A 19,398-nucleotide genomic window follows, 5' to 3' on the forward strand; every position below is an offset into this window, starting at 1 on the left:
GTGTTTCTCATGGATAGAGGTACAAATTCAGCATTTATTTTAAAAAAGTACATTTTAAAGTAACATTTGAATAATATTTGTAATTATGGTCATCATCATTATTCTTATTATTAAAACCACATTTAAATAACATGACTCTTCCAGATGTGGTGACATATGTCTGAAGTCCAAATGACTTGGGAAGCTGAGGCAAGAGTATCATATGTTTAAGGCCAAACTGACCAATGTAGCAAGAACTACTATAAAATAAAAGTAAAAAGGACTGGGAGTATAGTTCAGGTGTAGAGTGCCCTTAGGTGGTTCAATCTCAGTACCATCAAAAAATATGTATACGTACAAACATACACATAAATATATATATATATATATATATACACACACACACACACACACACACACGTATATATATACACATATAAAAATGCAGAACAAAGAATGAAAATGAATAAAATTAAGATACAAAACATTATTATTGGAATAGTGATCTTCTGTTTGTTAAAATCTTATTACTCCTCTATTTTCAATCTTTTATTTAGCTAAATATAGACCAGAGTTTCATATCTCAACCAATAAAATGTTTTCAAAATTTTGTGAAAAAGTTGAAATCAACAAATGTTTCAAAAAGTTAAAAAATAAGTTAAAGGTTTAATACCATCTAAGATGATTAGTGTGTCATTCTTGAACATTTCTGATTGGGAAAGGACTTTTTGTTTCCATACAGTGATCTACACCACATTCCATATTCTTTCCCGAAAATTCCTGGTGTCCTACTTGGACATCTTATTTTAATCTCTTCTAAATTAAACTCCTAATTTGCCAACAAAATAAAGCACTAGAAATAATTTAAACATTTAATCAGATGGTGCCTCTAGGAAACGTGACCAGAAAACTTTAAGCTGAGAAATCTGGGTCAAATTTGATTCCACTTTTATCTAATTCATCTCAGAATGGGATCTTGTGTGCTTCTTTCTTTTGCACACATCCATACAAATTTGCATGCACAAATGTATGGGGAAATAGAAACACAAATACACACCCTGCCTCCAGGAATGGAAAGGCTGGGATTCATCCACATCTATAGGTCCAGGTTCTTCAATGGTGGGTGTATGTCACTTGTCATATGTAATGGTGAGGGCAGAGTGAGTCTTCTTAAACTATTCCACAAGATGTGTATTTTACCACAATTTTTTGCTTTTTAAAAAACTGTTGTGAGCAGTGGTGACTGAAAATGTGAGGGACTAGTAAATGTTTATTGTTCCAGTATTCTATTTAGGAAACCAAATAAAACAATTTAAAGAACATTAATGTTAGTAAATAAGAGCAATTGCCTCCATAGTTTGAAGATTTGTAAATTATCTACAAAAATATAATTTTTTACACACTTTAAATCAAAGTTTTGGTGAAAGCAAGTAACAAATATTAAATAATGAAAGCACATATTTAATATATTTGAATCTGTGTATATGTTTCGTAGCTTAGTTATATTGTTATAGTGCCTAGGACAGATTCACAAGTTAATTCAAAACTAAGCTCTGTATGTGTGCCTGTGTTGAGCATGATCTTTTTCTTTTATTCCTAATGCCTACTAGATGTTCTGACACATTTTTGAGAGATGAATGTTAATTGCTGAATTTTAATGAATATTTGTTGAATAGATCAGTAATAAGGACAACCATGTATGATGGATTATTTAATATATTACAATAAGAAGTCTCAGGAAGGCTTTCTAGAAAAGAAGGGATGTTAAGGGAGAAGGAGACCTTGCAATAGATTAGGAGCAGTACTTGACAGCACCTAGGACATTTCCCGAAGCAGAGGGAGGCTAAGGTCATAGTGTGGGATGAATTGAGAGTCCTGTTTTCTATTTCATTTGATTGTGTAGGAGACAACACATCATCTTTTCCCTGGGACACAATTGTGTGATCCTAGTGTACATGAAAGCAGACCTTGGACAGAGAATTGTAGCAGCAGATTTCTATGTGTGTATAGAAAACAATGCAGCAAGTTTTTAGAAGAATACCTCATAATTATTGTATTTCTGTATTTACCTGCTATCTGAAAACTAATGATTTGTTTATTTAACCAGTGCATATTAGAAGTGTAAATTGTGGCTTATGTATATCTTTGTTACCAAAATAAATAAATAAATAAAAATATTCTGCAGTATTAAATCTAAGGACTTTGTACTCTTGAATATGAAATATCAACTTGCAACCAAGAAAGAGAATAACTGAATGATTAGTGATTTGCTTATTCTTCATAAATTGCTAGTCTGTTCCTGGTAAAATTTAAAAGACGTTAAAAGCCTAAGCATGCATTAGAGATTTTCTTTTTGTCTTGTGTACAATGAATTATAAAATAGTTGTAAAATCACAATTGTTTTTTCCAAAGCTCACTAAAAATTACTTCTGAACATGTCCTTTATATGGGTTTCCACATTGAAATCAGTATCCTGGGGGGCACCAATCAGAGATAGGTTAGTGCTGTGAGTTGACACTAATGATAATTCTAAGTTTTCCAATTAGAACTATTACAAGCCTTGTATATAGGAACTTTTGTGTGTTTCTACAAGCAGAAATTAAATGTCTTTGTGTGTGTGAAAATGAACAACTTCTGGCAGTATATCTCTCTTCAATACCAGCAATTAGAAACTGGAATGCAGTCCAAACTTGAAAGCCAAAAGAAAGTATAACAGAACTGTTAGCGTATTGTTACTTATTCAACACTTATTTTCTTCACATTATAGCATTTCTGTGTTGTAATTAAATTATATTGTAATATTGATCTGTTGTTTTATATAGAACTTCAAATGTATATGTTTGAGTATTTGTCAAACCGTGTGTTTATGCATGTGTACCTATGAATAAATTTATAAATAATCACAATTATTCTGGCAGGAAATTAGGATAAGAGATGTGTGCATGTGTGTGTGTTTCTGGGGATATAATCTATGGTTTGCATACTCTAAGCATTGGACAGAAATTTTCATTCCAATTTCAAAGCTGAGAAAACTGAAGACCAGGGTTATGAGTTAGCTTGATTGTGTGATAAGGTAAGTTTACTCTCCATGGACGAGCAGGAATACAACACCATTGTTCAAATCTGGACCTGGTCCCCTTTCATCCATAACTTGTAGATCTCATTCAAAGTGATTGTTTTTTCAAATCATATATGAATTTCCAATAAAATAAAAATATTATATCTCATTCAAATAATTGCATTTTCAACTTGTAAACCTGAGAACAAACTTAAAGCTAGAATTTTTATTGTAATTCAGAAAACGTTTGCTGACTGATATATTTAAACATTTGAACATGTTATCTTGGAAAGAAACATTTAATTACCAAAAAGAATTGCTTTATTTTACGCATTGTAAAAATTAGATGACTAAAGATAGTTTGTGAGCCTTGCAGTGAACCATGATATATTTTTTTCTTGGGGATAGCCACATTCCTTATACCTATAAATATCTTTGGGGACAAGCAACTTTTACTTCCCTATTTTACTTATATTCTATAAGATGTTTTAATAGTTTATGATGGCCACAATTTCATGAAATTTAATTAATTTTTCATTAATCCATTAGCTTAATAATAGATTTTTTGGGTTGCTATTTTTTTCATGTAAATAAATTTTCTGTATAACTTGCATTCCAATTTGGAGGTTAAAAATATATGCATGATAAATTTAGAAAGAATTCTGTCAGAATATTTTATTAGGAAAGATGTGCTGTGGCATTTTTAGCAATATAATGTAATCAACATAAACTTTTTTGATAGGAAAAGCTGAATTTATTTTTATGCAGTCTCCACTAAAAATACTTTTAGTGGAATCATGCTGTGAACACGAATTGTCATCTGTGGAGAGATCATAGGAATTACCCATTGGTTCTCAGTAAGACTACATTTTTCAATTGTAAAACTGGAAACTTTAATAAGATCATATGCATTTTTCCTATTGTAGTGGAGAAGGATAGATATAGTTCATTTGAATGACTATGTATGCCCGTTTGGAAGATATTCTTGGTTTGCTTTTTTTATTTTTGGTCCCTTGGCAAATGTCTGAGAAGGTAGATACCATCCACAGTTTAATCTCTGATGTTATTCCACTAATTAAGCAATGCTTAACACAAAATAAGATTCTTGCACATAAGAGGTGAGAAACAGTATTGTTTAAAGAAATGAGTTGGTTAAAAAGATTTAAAAATAATGACTCTCTTGCACCTGAGTTAAACAGAAAAATAAACCTCTCCAAAAATATACAATATAATGCTTTTTTTTAACATAACTAGAAAATTTTCATGGAAGTAGGATGCTGTGGTTCTGGTCAACTAGTAGGAAATAATTCCTATTTTGTGTTCTAAAAATGTAATCCATTTTCTATATATATTCCAATATTTAGCAGTTGATACAGGTGATTTTCTGACTTTTCAAGTGCAAAAGGAAATTAGATCACCTAGCTTATTTGGAAGGAGACTAATTACCTACAAATCTTAATTAAATATTTTACATAATCATGTTAATAGAACTATATAAAACTGATGCATTATTTAAATTGTATTTTAGATGCAAGATTGTCTATTAAATATGTATTCATTTTGACTGGAGGCATATTGTTTTTATAAGAGGTTTATATTTGAATTCTTAATGTATGGGTTATAGAATTTCATTTTACTATTCTTGGTGTTAGTACAATTGCAAAATATGCATTACTTTATGCAAGGTTGTTTCAGAAACTGTGATGGTATCTTCACATTAAAATAGAAAAACATCAGAATAATATTTAACTCAATGTCATGATTGAGTATTTATGAAAAAAAATCACAAAATTTTTGAACACAGGGACATAGTATAAAGAGAATAATTCTGTGCTTGTAGAAAAATGAGAAAATAAAAATGTTTTTTTAAACCACAAAATGAAAAATTGAAAAAATTCCATCCTAATGACCCCTGTTGGTACTGTATTAAGAGGCTTTTTCAAGATGCTGTAACCAAAGTGATGTGGAAAGACTGTGTTCAGAAAGAGAGAAAGTAGTGCCCAATACCTGAGTGTTTAGTGTGTCTGCTCAGGCATGTGTCTCTGTATGCCTCAGATGAATGGGGATACCACCTAGGAAGGCAATTTCTAGTATAGCCTGCTCTGGGTCTGTTACTCAGGAATTCTTATGGAATTCCATACACAATTCTCCTTCTGTGTCTGGCAATTGAGAACATATTTAAAATATTGTAAATGTTGCAATTTCTCAACATCAGATAAACTCTGTGTGTGTGTGTGTGTGTGTGTGTGTGGTGTTTGTCAGCAAACTCAGGACCAATTTTATCATTTCTGCAAAAATCTGCATTCACTCAGATACCAGTAATCATGGCCAATATTCCATGATATTGTTGATTATCTTGGTGAAATGATTGATATGCTCCCATGACTTTCCTATGAACATTATTTTTTAACTTTTTTTTTAGTTGTAGATGAACATAGTATCTTTTATTTATTTATTTATTTGTTTGTTTTTATATGGTGCTCAGCATTGAACCCAGTGCCTCACGCATGTGAGGCAAGCGCTCAACCACTGAGCTACATCTCTAGTATCCTATAAACACCATTATCACCTTGAACCTCATTGCTGTTTTGTCTATACTCCATATATTACAACAGTTACGTAGATTAATATGACTAATAGTAACAGAATATTAAATAATAATGATAAATAAATACTGATAATAGTCCTTGAAATCTAAGAGACAAAAGAGTGGTTTTAAATATTAGATGTGAATCATCATCATACCAAAGTCTAATTTGCCTCAAGACATAAATAAAATATTTACTAAAATTTAGATAATGATCTTTAATTGCTTTTTCCTTTAAACTAAAATATTTAAAATTGCAATAAAGGCATAGTTCTGATTTAAGTAGGTTGAATGTTACATAATATAAATTACTATCATAAAATTTGAAAGACATAATTTATACTCATCAAAAAATACAAAAGTTTAGATATCTATGCGTGACAATAAAACTTAAATTAAAAAAAATATGTCTGTATAAGAGACACAGTCCACTGGAGGAAGGGTGGAAGAGAAAAATAGGGAGTAGCTTCTAAATGTGTGTTTTTCAAAGTTTTTGTATACTAAAGACATTGTAGTAGGTGATTAAACCCTTGGGCTGCGGGAAGTATCACCATGACTGGTTTTGTTTCAAGGTTTCTAGCAACTTTAAGCTGCCAGCACAAGATATAATAGTAATTCCCTTCATAAATATTCCTTAAGACTCTTGTGTTGGTCTGTTTTTCCTCTCTCAGGGTCCCAGGCATAACTGCAGCCTCCTTCTTTCCTAGTAGGGAACCAGCTGAAGCTTAATCACATTCCTCTATTCCCACATACTATATGTTATATTTCAATGTGATCCTTGTTTTATTTCTACCACATGAATGCATAAACAGTCAGATGTTTATTAAACAGGATGTCAGCAGCTATTCAATGCACATGGGAACAAGCGTGCTCACTGAATCAGGCATGTCCTTCCTCTCCTGTCATATTCTACACTGGGCTCTATGTGCTTGTGGTCTTAATGTAATGCTCCTCATTAAGATGCAATGTATCTGTAAAAAGCTAAATAACATTTCAAACTATATTTCCAGAAATGAGTGAAGTCAGAACCTAGAGAGTGGGCAGACTTCAAGTTCCACATGCTTTCCATGACAGATCACACTTAATATCCTGAATATCCATCTTCATACTCACGATGGACTGTATGTTTGTGTAAATGCCAAATTTCTAAATTTGAAGTTCTGACCCTTGACGTGACGGTACTCATAGGTGGAAATTCTGGGAGGTAATTATTTTCTGAGAGCGGAGTCCTCATAAGTGAGAGTAGAGCCCTTTTATGGTTATCTCACTTTCCCTGCCCTTTAAAGATTCAGAATGGTGATCTGTAAACCCAGAAAAAAGTCCTCACCAGAATTAGACCAGGTTAGTATCCTGCTCTCCGAATTTCCATCCATCATTACTATGGAAAATAAATGTTTGTTGCTTAAGCCATGTAGTCTACAGTATTTTTAATAGCAGCCTCAACTAACATAGTAGTAAAATACATTATAGATTCAACTCATTCAATAGATGACTTAATGTAAACTTATGTAAATTTCTCTGGAAATTTTTTTTGCACTGTTTTACATTCTGAAGGAGAAAGATTCAACTATTTTCATAAATTGGTCATCATCCTATATCTCATAAAAAAATTTTTGTTCTGGTTGTATCAAATTCTGCCCAACTTATCCTGTGAACAAGTAATCCAAACCAAACTGTACTGGTTTTCTCAGAATATTCATGCTTTAAAACATGGAGAAACAACAGCAACATGTTCAATGACATATATGCAAACAGATGAAAAACGATATCAAAGGTGAGAAAAGTTTTAGGGAGATGATAAAATTAAACTTAAGGAAACAGACATTTTTCTATTTAGTTTTCTCTTTGTGTTGAAAGCCCGTAACATAAGACACCAATACACATTTTTTAATCAATTATCATAATGCAATATTGGATGCTAGCAGATATGTGTGAACAAAGACAGAATAATCATGTTCACTCTCAAGAAACATGGGTTATTCATAATAATACCGAAATGTAAATAAAATGAACATCAATCAAAGTAGGTATGTAAATAATGACTATCAAGCAAATGTCAGTAGTTGTCCTAGATATATTGAATATTTTACTTCTAATCTTTACAGAAATTATGTGAGGTGCTTATTGCTTTCCCAGCTTTAGAGATAATGGAATAGAGACTAAAAAAATGAATTAATTTTCTGAAGTAACAGTCATTATCAGTTGCCACCAAACCCTGCACATTTTCTTACCTCATACTCCACTCTTTAAAGCTTTCATCCCCCACCCCCACACTGCATTAGACAAATGGGAATGAAGGGACAGGTGGGGATAGAATTAGGAAAGGCAGTTAGAATGAATCAGACATAACTTTCCTGTGTTCATAGATGAATACACAACCAGGAAAACTCCACATCACGTACAATCACAAGAATGGGATCCTAATTAGAATCAGTTACATTCTATGCATGTATGATATATGAAAATATGCTCTTCTGTCATGCACATCTAAAAAAGAGCAAATAAAAATAGACAAATAAACACATAAATAAATATTCAAGAATATAAACATTGAAATATCTTGAACACTGAAATAAAAAAGAATTTATAATTAGAGCTTTATAAAAATGTTATATACTAAAGGAATATTGCATAAAGAACAATTAGTTTTAAAATTAAATTTATGTACTTACAGCAGTTCCACTTTGTTGGCTCCAAGAAAACTTGTAAAAGCTAAAAGAGTCAAAATTACTGATTGTATTTATATATAGCCAGCCAGCATGTGCTGTAAAAAAATGACAGATCTTTTGGGTTTGCAACCCTATCAGTCAGCTACTTCTAGTAGTCAATCAAGCAGTCAGCTAGAGAGATGAGCTAATGAGTTTGGCAGGATTGAGGGAGATGCAAACAACAATGAACCATTTTGACAGCCATAATGCTGTTGTTTGATTTGTTTTCAAGGGATAAGAGTAGAGGGAAATAAGTATTTTGATTTTGTAGAGGTGGTGACAATAAAACATCATCATAAATGCTCAGAGATCAGAGGAAATACCACATATAAATCACCATATATATTTATTCAAAGAATAAATGTCTGAATAAATACTTCAAGTATTTGTAATAAATAGCAACTGAGGGCTATCACTGTTATGACACTGATGCCTATCATGTGCATACATACACACATGTGCAGATACATGATATATATAGACATATAAATATATATATTAATCACAGGGTTTGCTAAAGCTATTTATATGTTATTTTAGGTTTTACTTTAAGTTTCTGCTATTTCCAGGTACATCTATGTAGAGAAGGGTTGGGACCAAGAAGCCCTGCTCTCTTTATACACAAGTCACTACTGCTTTTGTTGAATGTTTCACAAACTAAAGTGACAGTCACCTGCAGGTCCTCTGTAAGTATGGTATACCATAAACAAAGTCTTCCTGTGAATGAATTTCAGTGGGCTTCCAGGCCTAGTATGCAAGGCAGCTCATGAGTTTTTTTTTTTTTTTTTGTATCTTGCATACTAGGCAAACACCCTATCACTTAATTATGCTCCCAGTTCCCATGTATAAATACTCTTAAGTAGAGCAATAAATTTGAGTGACTAAAATGGGAAAATGCAATGTGAAAAAGAGAAACAAAATTGCATATGGAAAATAAACATTCCAAAGGAGACTGTGATTGTGGCCAATAAAATTATTTTGCTTAGTAAGTAATGAATACTGCTGGTAGAGATACTGAAAATGAATAATATGTCTATAATATTCATTTTATAAAGTCTTATATATGAGAGGATATATCTAATGATCAAAGTGGTAAAATTTGTGTTTTAAAAGATGGCCTAGACTTTGATCAGATAGTTTTGTGAAGGACAGAAATTCCTGTATGTGTCAGTCAATAAAAATGAAGCTAGGTTGGCTCTACAGTTTAGCTATTGTGAATAGAGCTGCTATAAACATTATAGTGGTTGCATCACTATAATATGTTGATTTTAAGTCCTTTGGGTATAAAATGAGAAGCAGGATAGTTGGGTCAAATGGTGGTTTCATTCCAAGTTTTCTAAGGAATCTACATACCACTTTCCATAATGGTTGCATCAATTTTCTTTCCCACCAGCAATGATGAATGTACCTTTTTGCCCACATCCTCACCAACATTTATTGTTGTTTGTATTTTAATAATTACCATTCTGACTGGGGTGAGATGAAATCTTAGAGTAATTTTGATTACATTTCTGTAATTGCCCTTCAATAGATGAATGGATTTTAAAAATGTACACACATGCACACACACTCACACACACACACACACACTCAATGAGATATTATTCAGCCCTAAAGAAGAATGAAATTATGGCTTTTGCCAATAAATAGATGAAGCTGGAGAATATCATGCTAAGAGAAAAAAGAAACAAAGGCTAAATGTTTTCCCTTATAGGTGGATGCTAATTCACAATGGGGGAGGCAGCTACAGAAAAATAGAGGTACTTTGGATTAAGCAGAATGAAGGAAACAGTGTGGGGGGTATAGAGATAGGAAGCATAATAGAATGAACCAGCAATTATTACCCTAGGTACATAAATATAACTATACAAGCAGTGTGATTCTATATTACGTAAAACCAGAAGAATGAGAAATTATACTCCATGATATATGATGAATCAAAGTGCATTCTACTGTCATATGTAACTAATTAAATCAAATAATAAAAAGTACTATTTGAACAATAAAAATGAAACTAAAGAAATATTTGCATATCTGTGGAACATTCTGGAGGACACTGGAATGACAGAGACCAAAACAATGTGGCCCAAAGAGTAAGAGAGACAGAACCTCCTAGAAAATAAGAAAGAATCTTTTAAGTTTCTCTTGACATAGAGAAGGAAGAACTTGGAGGTATATAATAGATTCTGCTTCAAATTGGTTTCCTACTTTCAGTAAAATCCTCATTCCCCTAGATATCCTGTATTAACCTTTAGGGGCAATGAAGAATTAGTGAGTGTTGACCAGCAGGTGTAGAGAAAGGAAAGGAGCCCTTAAAGATGAAATCAGGAGCTGGGTCCCACAAGCAGGCACAGGATGCCCTCAACTCCCCTTCCCGATCCAAAGTCTACAGGACAGCCAGGAGCAAGAGCATGTTTCTACCCACACTACACTGGCAGGAGCTGGGCCACTTCTGTACATTTTAAAGGGAAATCAGATCCTCTGAAAATTGAAAGTAAGGCATATAATGACAAAAGAAAGGAAAAATAAGGTATTTTAAAAATGGGAAAACAAATGAATCTCTTCAAAAGCTTGTTTTCAGTATGCTTTCCTTTCCCAGGCGTTCAGCCTGTCTACATTTAATATGTGAGAGACATGAGAAATTTTGAAAGCTGAAGTAATTATGGTAATAACATAATCTGAGCATTAATTTTAAAAACTTTTGCTATCTTGAAAACCATACTCAAAAAGTGATATTTTGTTTCCATATAATTACTGTTTTTTAGTACAGGCCAACAATGCACAAATCATTATGGAAGACACAAAAGTGAGCAATGTAAGGCCTGGAGGACTTTGCATTCTCAGACATTTTTTTTTCTCAATTACATGGATATAAAATGTATCATTTTTGTTTCTCAGCAATTTTCTTTATGCCCTTGTGACTCAATTGTAATTTTATTTATCATGATGCATAAAGTACTTAGCTTTCTAAAAGTTGTTAAGTACTAATAATTATCTGGCAATCATTGGAGGGAAACCTTAAATTAGAAGTTTACATGCCTGAAAGAAAAAAAAATTAACAGATGTTAATAGAACAGTATAGTTGAGATAAGTATTACACATATAATAAAGATAGCACTAATTTTAAGAAATAAGAATAATCTATTTTCTGCAGAAGTTTCATATGTGGAATTCAGAATTTTGAAAACTATAAATGAATAGCAGAAATAACAGTAGAGTAAGGGAAAATAAATGGTAAGGGGTGCAGAAAGGGAAAGGGGAAGTACTGGGGACTGAATTAGAGCAAATAATAATCCATGCTTATATAACTGTGTTATATGGGATGGGGATATAGTTCAATAGGTGGATTGCTTGTCTCCTATGCAGAAAGCCCTAAGTTCAAGCCCCAGCACCACAAAAAAACAGTTACAAGGAACCCTAATATTATATATAACTAAAAAACTAATTAAAAATACAAAATATAATATATATATATATATATATATATATACTGGGAAAAGTTATGACTAAACATAAATATTAAGTGCCTAAGATATTTTGTTAGGGAAGAGTCTGAGAAAGACAGTGGAATTGCAGAACGTTTCTTCCAGGGACAGTGAAAGAAATTGCCCCTCAGAATAAAGTTAAACTGACAAGGAAATTAAAGTACTTAGTGATTGTTGCATGAATTATATTCAATTGAGTTTGAAGGTTAAAGAACAAAATTGCAGTATTTCCTCTTCTATCCATTCAATATCTAACAATAAACTATCAAGTAGCTACTATATTTTCTAGGTTATGGGTTTAAGTTAAGAAATAACCTCCTTTTTTTCTCAATAACAATTATTGATATGCAGGATTCATGAAGAGGCATTACAAAAGAATATGATGAAATGACTTTTTATTAGCAACAGGTAGTATAAAACATAATTAAAATTATGATTTTAATTGGCACTGGTTGTCAACATTTTGATTTGTGAAGATATTTACAAATCACATTATCATCAGTGAAATGATTTATTCCCACCTGGTAATTACTACTGCTTAGTTTCAGGAGAGTTAATATTTGTGAAAAATGTGATACAATTGAGTTTCTTTGTTTAACAGTCTTAATTTTACTTTACATATCATAAAATACACTTAAGTGTAAAATTCATGCTAATTCTATTTTACTGGTTCTATGTAAGGCCAAACTGAATAGTTCAATGAGCATTGAAGAGATCTGTAATTTTATTTCATTAGAATGATACTTCTAGCAATTATATCTGAGAGATATTCCATTCACATCAATAGGACATGTGCATCTATTTCATTGCTACTTAGTAGGAAAGATATTTGACATCTATAGTGTCTGTAAAGTATTTTGCCACTTCCTCATGACAAGAAAATTACTTTTAAAAAATGCATTCTGAATTAAATAGAGAAAAATTCCCTTCGGGGTTTTATTTTCTGATTGCCCCAAATATCAAAAATTAATATGACCTTATATTGAAATTACTCAGAGTGAAAAATCTTTTCCAGTTTATTTTTGGTACTGAAACAGCAAATTGGTCACTCACATATGGACAGCAACATGCACACCATCAATCAGAGATTTGGGGTAGGAAAGAAAGAATTCAAAGTCAGGATTCCTAGTGTACTACCTGGGTAGTGAACTTTCCTGTGAAGTGATTCATTGATATGCAAAGAATATTTCAGGAAGATCCTAGGAGTCAGTTAGCATGGTATGTATCTGAACGTAAAAATGATCTCACTAGAGCGACTTCATTGAGATTCTTCTACGCAACAATCTTTGCTGGCCACCTTCTCTTTGTGTGTTTGTTGTCACAGGATCATGAGATGGCTACTGCACATCTAATAATTGCATATGTGTCTCAACCCAGAATATGCTAAAGCCAAGGTAGGAAGCATTGGCATCTAAATACAGACATCATAACTTTACAAAAATCTCTGAATCATTTTTCCTTTATATGTTACTGGCCAGAACTGTGTTAGTAGCAACAGGGAAGCTAGAAAATTCTAGCTTCTTAACTGTGCATATTGCTGCATCAAGTAAAATCAGAGTAATGATAGAATTAGCAAAATGAGAAATTGACATGGAGCACAAAACCACGAGTCTCTAATAGACTTCATTAATCCTTTATTTCTTAATGCTTTAGATAATAGAACTCTTCTTGTGTTCCTAATTCCCATAAAGTTTACTGCAGTTCAGAAACTGCTGTACTTTATTCTTCTTTTATAAAGAAGATGAAGTGAGAAAATGTTGTTTATAGTAATTGACACTATGGCTCAATTTTGCATTAATGCAATCTATTTTTCTGCAAGATAAGAAAATTCCTTAACATTAGGGTTTACTTAACTGATTTTGCCTCTTATATATCCAATTGTAGTGATTTATCTAAAATGTGTCTATAGTAATTTATGTCAAGAAACATTATTGTCATTGTTATTATTATTAGTTTGGTATGAATTATGAATAAGATAAATAAACCAAACATATTCTATTGTGGAATTTTCTTTACATTTTCAGATATTGTGGTCCATAATTCAAATTTTTTTTCTTTATAGTTATTAATAAGTATTTTATAGTGAGTTTGAGAAATAAAGAATTGTCAAATAGATTTTTCATGTAGAACAACGTGAAATGAACATTGAAATCTATAGAACTTTTAAAGATGCTTTAGTTCTCTTTTTCCAAACATTCATAGTAACTTTAAATGTAATATTTTTGCTCACTGATAAAATTAAATTAGATTTGGGAAATTATGTAAAAATCAAAACTGTTGATGAGTTTAATTACTTACTCAGAATAAAGAAGGAATGTTGAAAACCTTGCCTTCAGTTACATTCTAAGATTCATTGAGAGCTTCTCTGAGTCTGTTTTTAGATTTGATTGATTTCTACTATAAGATGTTAAAGAAAGGTCATCTTGGAGAACCAAAGCTAGTGTGGGTGCAGATCTATCTCAAAAAGAGTAGGCTTGCTTGCCTCATCTACACACTATTCTGAGTCAGGAAAATCAACTCTGCAGTTAAATTCTGAGTATTTTACTGTTTAATTCTTTCTTCTTTTAAATTATCATTATAAACTTTTTAAGGGCTGGAGCGATAGCTCAATGGCCGAGTGCTTGCTTAGCACATGTGAGGCACTGGATTTGATTCTAGGACTCTCATAAAAAAAATAAACAAATAAAATAAAGGCATTCTATCCAACTACAACTACACACACATACATACACAAGAAAAAAACTTTCAAATGGTGTATTTCTCTTTTGTATGGTATCGATCAAAAGCATCTTTAAATACTTGCAAAGACATTTTACCACATAAGAGATCATAAGTAGCACATTTACTTCTTAAATATATATATATATATATAGTAATTTGGACTAAAAATTTTCTTAATAAATATTTTATTTATTTATTTGTTTGTTTTATCTGAGATGAGACTATCTCAAACTTTTCTTACAGTCTGTCATGTATTATGGAAATTCTTGTCAATTTTAAAGAAAGAAGGAGAAATTAAGAGAAATGGACTGATTTATGATTCTTTGGCCTAAGTTAAGGGAACGGGTTCTTTTGTGCAACTTGATAAATTCAGCTTCTGCTGTCACCACCTGACAGAATGTTCATAAATTCTGAAAAGACATCAGCTTCTTTAATATATTGACTTATTTTTAATGATGTTGATACTACATTAATAAGAATTGAGACTTGACCTTTGTTACTAAGGAATCTTCATTCTAGGTTGCTCTTGAATTTGATTTTCTAATCACTTATTACAATTTCTCTTTGGGCAGCCCTCCTCAGAATGTCTTGCTTAGGTGTACCTGCCTTCTTGAATGATAAACCATTTTACTCATTTAATCTCTATAAAATGTTATCATTACATTAATCTGATCAGAAATATTCTATTTCTTTGGTATTTCATTTCATGGTCTTATGCTGAGCAACGTTGTACCATAGTTATCTCAACCAAAGTTACTTAGAGCAATAAATTATCCATAAGGTCTGGTTGATTTTACTATTTGATTAATGGTACTTCAACTCATGGAACATGGAGCCGCATTCCATAAAAAATGAGTTGGATATTCAGAGGTTTAAAAATAAATTCTAAATATTATGCTAACTAAACAGCCATATAATTATTTTTTGGATGCAGTCATTTCATAGGTGACTTATATTGTCAAAGGACAAGATATCATAGTCAGTTCATCATTAGAAAGTCAGATGGATACAGATACATACTTTTTAATATAATGGAGACAAGGTAATTCATATACTGATCTTAGTCATAATTAGTCACAACTCTATTTGGAGACAAAAGTTATGCTTCATTATAGTTGGTATTGAATGAAAGTAATTGAAAAGCACAATGAGATGTAATCATTTTGATTATGGAAATGAAATTAAGAGATGCTATTAAACCATACATTAATAAATGACTGCTATCCCCACATTTCTTTTTTTTTTTTAAAGAGAGAGTGAGGGGGGGGAGAGAGAGAGAGAGAGAGAATTTTTAACATTTATTGTTTAGTTCTCGGCGGACACAACATCTTTGTTGGTATGTGGTGCTGAGGATCGAACCTGGGCCGCACGCACGCCAGGCGAGCGCGTTACCGCTTGAGCCACATCCCCAGCCCCCCACATTTCTTATATAACATCCCATTTAAAACAAACGATTCTTTAATTTTCAGAGTATTTGTTCATATTTTATTCTAGTCATTTGAAAGCATGATTTCAAACAAATTTATTAGTTCTGAATAAGTCTAATTGTGTGGTTATAGGTTTTAAAGCACAGATTGCCAAAAAAAGTCTTAGCTTTGAAGAGATGAATGAGAATCTTATTTCATACCTTTTCTTAACACCTTCTGCAACTAACTCCCTACCACATTTGTATATTTAAGAAGCCTTAAATTCTCTTTCTTCCCTTAATCACATACTAGGACATACATCTGCAGTTTCCCATGATGCATGTCTAATACTGAGAATAAAATGTATCACTGTAGAGATGTGCATTTCATTCAGTACATCATATCCCTTAAAGAAAGGAGCAAAGAAATGTAAGAGCAAATAAAATTTCATGCAGAGGAAAGTGAGTAATTCCCATTTATTTCTAAGGTAAATAGTTTTGGTGATTAGTGAAGTACTTACTTAATCTATATTAAGTATACATAACCAAATACAAACTTTATTGAAACATTATATTATTAAATAAATATTTCTAGTAAAGAACAAATTATAACAGAGTCCAACACTAGTCCAACATTATCCTCAGAGTCCTGCTTTGTCCTTACAAATGAACACAAACAGTCATGTGCTCTAGCAAAGCATATGCAAACTTTCACACACTCATACACATACACTGAACTAATATTTGTTAAATAATCATATGCATAATAAGAGTATAGGATTCCAATATATTCCATACTGAATGCATATGCTTTAGCAATAATCTATTAAGTAAATATAATATTTATCTATAATTAAAACTTTGATTATATATAGGGATAAAAATAAAAACATGATGATTTTGGGAACAGAACAAAATAACCAATATCAATATAAATTAATTAGTTGATTTGAGCTTTTTAACTAATTCTAAGTTCTTCTACCTGATTAAAAAAATGGACACACATAAGGGAAAATTTTGTCTTATCAATTTGGTTACTATGTTAATAAATACTTTTTCTAATTATGTGGTAATTCCTTGGAACTAAAGTACCTTGTATGTGACATACTTAGTTTAGATTACATTATGTTACTTGTTTGTAATAATTCCAGTTTCCATTTGAATTTATATACTGGCATATTACAATCCAAACCGTAATTAATATGCATGTCATGTGGTCACATACAATTGTATGTGTACCCTTCACTCCTACACTTCCAGCTATATAGTTCTTCATTATTTTCCTTTGGGAAGCAAAGAATGGAGCAGTATATCTGAGGTCTACTCTTGGCAGGGAACTTGCCTGTTTCAGCACCTCAGGGAAGGAACAAGGCAAGTGAAGTCAAATCCTCTTGTAAACAAGATAATGACAAAACTCCTGGCAAACAACCCAGTGGTTAGGCTTTGAAGTGTGCTTAAGAATTGAATCTTTTTAGTTGGATGTACCTCATTGTCTCACACAATTGGTTAAAAAAAAAAAAAAAGAGCTGCAATCTGTTGGCACATGGAGACATGGAGCAGCATTCCTTAAAAAAATGAGTTGGATGTCATGTAATTACCTTAAAGTAATGAGTATTTATGGCCAAATGGAGATTTATCTATCTATCTATCTATCTATCTATCTATCTATCTATCTATCTATCATAGATAGATAGATAGATAGATAGATAGATATATTCATATTCCAAAATTCTAGGGATAAAATGATTGCCAGTGAAGACTATGTTTTTAAATTTTTGTTTATTTATTGATTGGAGGCAGGGAGGACTACTGGGGATTGAACTCAAAAGAGCTCTACACTGTTCTACATTCCCAGTCCTTCTTTTTTATTTAATTTTAATTTGAAACAAGATTTGTCATGGTTAGCCTCAAACATGGGATCCTCTGGCCTCAGTCTCCAAGGTAGCTGAGATTACAGATGTGTGCCACCAATCCCTGAAAGGACACCCTGTTTTTAAATTGGTTTTGGATTATGCTGACACCACAAATCTGTAATGCAATATTAAATATTCTTCATTCCCATTTTTTTTTTGTATGGAGGATAGAGCTCAGTGGCACTCAATCACTGAGTCACATCCCCAGGCCTATTTTGTATTTTATCTAGAGATAGTGTCTCATTGAGTTGCTTAGTGCCTTGCCTTTGCTGAAGCTGGTTTTGAACTCCTGATCCTCCTTGTCTCAGACTCCTGAGCTTCTGGGTTACAGGTGTGCTCCACTGCACCTGGCCTCATTCCCAATTTTAAATGATAAGATATGAATGATTAGTTTGCCAGGAGTACATGAAAGAAAGAGAACAAGATCTATATTTTTTACTTGAAAAAAAAAGTATAGTTCTTTGGAGTAATTCTCAATTAATTTTTTTAGATATATAATATCTGAGGAATTAAGAATTTGCTTATTATGAAAAGTGCCAATTCATGGCATACAAGTTACTTCAGTATAATTATACATATATATGCATGTTTATATAATTATACATATATGTGCATGGCATACAAGTTACTTCAATATAATTATACATATATATGCATGTGAATATATATGCCAATATGTACTTACGTGTATCTGATAATTTATGAGACAACTAAATTTAAATAAAACTATGAAAAAATCTTAATGAAGCAATTATTTTTTTGCAAATAATTAAAACCAATAGTTAAAAATAGTTTAAATATCTCATTCTATATATATATATATGATATTCTGTATTTGTTTAAAACCATGTTTACTTATATATTATAGGAATATTCAAAGATAAGTTGTTTCTTAATGTACATGTGTGGGTTACTAAAATAATAAAGAAAGCTATTATCTTTATTCAATTACATTGTTTTAAAAAATTAGGTATATTTTCAAATGTATTGAAATACAATATGTGATTAGGAAGAGAAATTATAAATTTTAAAAACTTTGATTTGTTCTATTATAACAGAACTTGACCAAAGATTATTTTTAAACACACTGACCTGTTTTGGGATCTACAGAGAAGTAAGGTTGTCCCTGGAGAATACTGTAAACCACTCGAGCACTGTTTCCATAGGTAGGGTCATCTGCATCAGTAGCTGTCACCTGTAGAACAGAGGTACCTGTGCATTCAGGAAAACAAATTTTAGTGTGCGATGGCATTTAGTACATGATTAATTTGAACACAGAATATGGATATGCTTAAATATCTATGGAAAGCTTAAAGGAAGATTATACTAAATTTAATTCTTAAATTTGTGTATCAAGTATATTATTTGCTTTCTTCCTCTGCTATAAAATGTACTAAAATGTCCAAAATAGAACATTTGGATCTCAGGTATTTTTATATGGTCCTTAAATGTGTAGGAAGTTGTTTAACCTTCATATAACCAGGAGAGGTATGTACTTTTATACTCACAAATCACATGGGTATTAATTGTATGGTTTAAACA

General features: G+C 31.7%; 1 protein-coding gene across 10 annotated transcripts in view; it reads right to left on the bottom strand.

Annotated features, from left to right (window-relative positions):
- Cdh18 (cadherin 18) overlaps positions 1-19,398 on the bottom strand; it is a 903,781-nt gene that overhangs the window by 182,553 nt on the left and 701,830 nt on the right. For all 10 annotated transcript variants that reach the window (XM_078016885.1, XM_078016863.1, XM_078016854.1 and 7 more), the window contains one exon: positions 18,949-19,068. In XM_078016885.1, the coding sequence (XP_077873011.1) occupies positions 18,949-19,068 (120 nt within the window). The remainder of the gene's footprint in view (positions 1-18,948; positions 19,069-19,398) is intronic.

The sequence above is a fragment of the Ictidomys tridecemlineatus genome, chromosome 1, assembly GCF_052094955.1.
Source record: "Ictidomys tridecemlineatus isolate mIctTri1 chromosome 1, mIctTri1.hap1, whole genome shotgun sequence".
NCBI lineage: Eukaryota > Metazoa > Chordata > Mammalia > Rodentia > Sciuridae > Ictidomys > Ictidomys tridecemlineatus.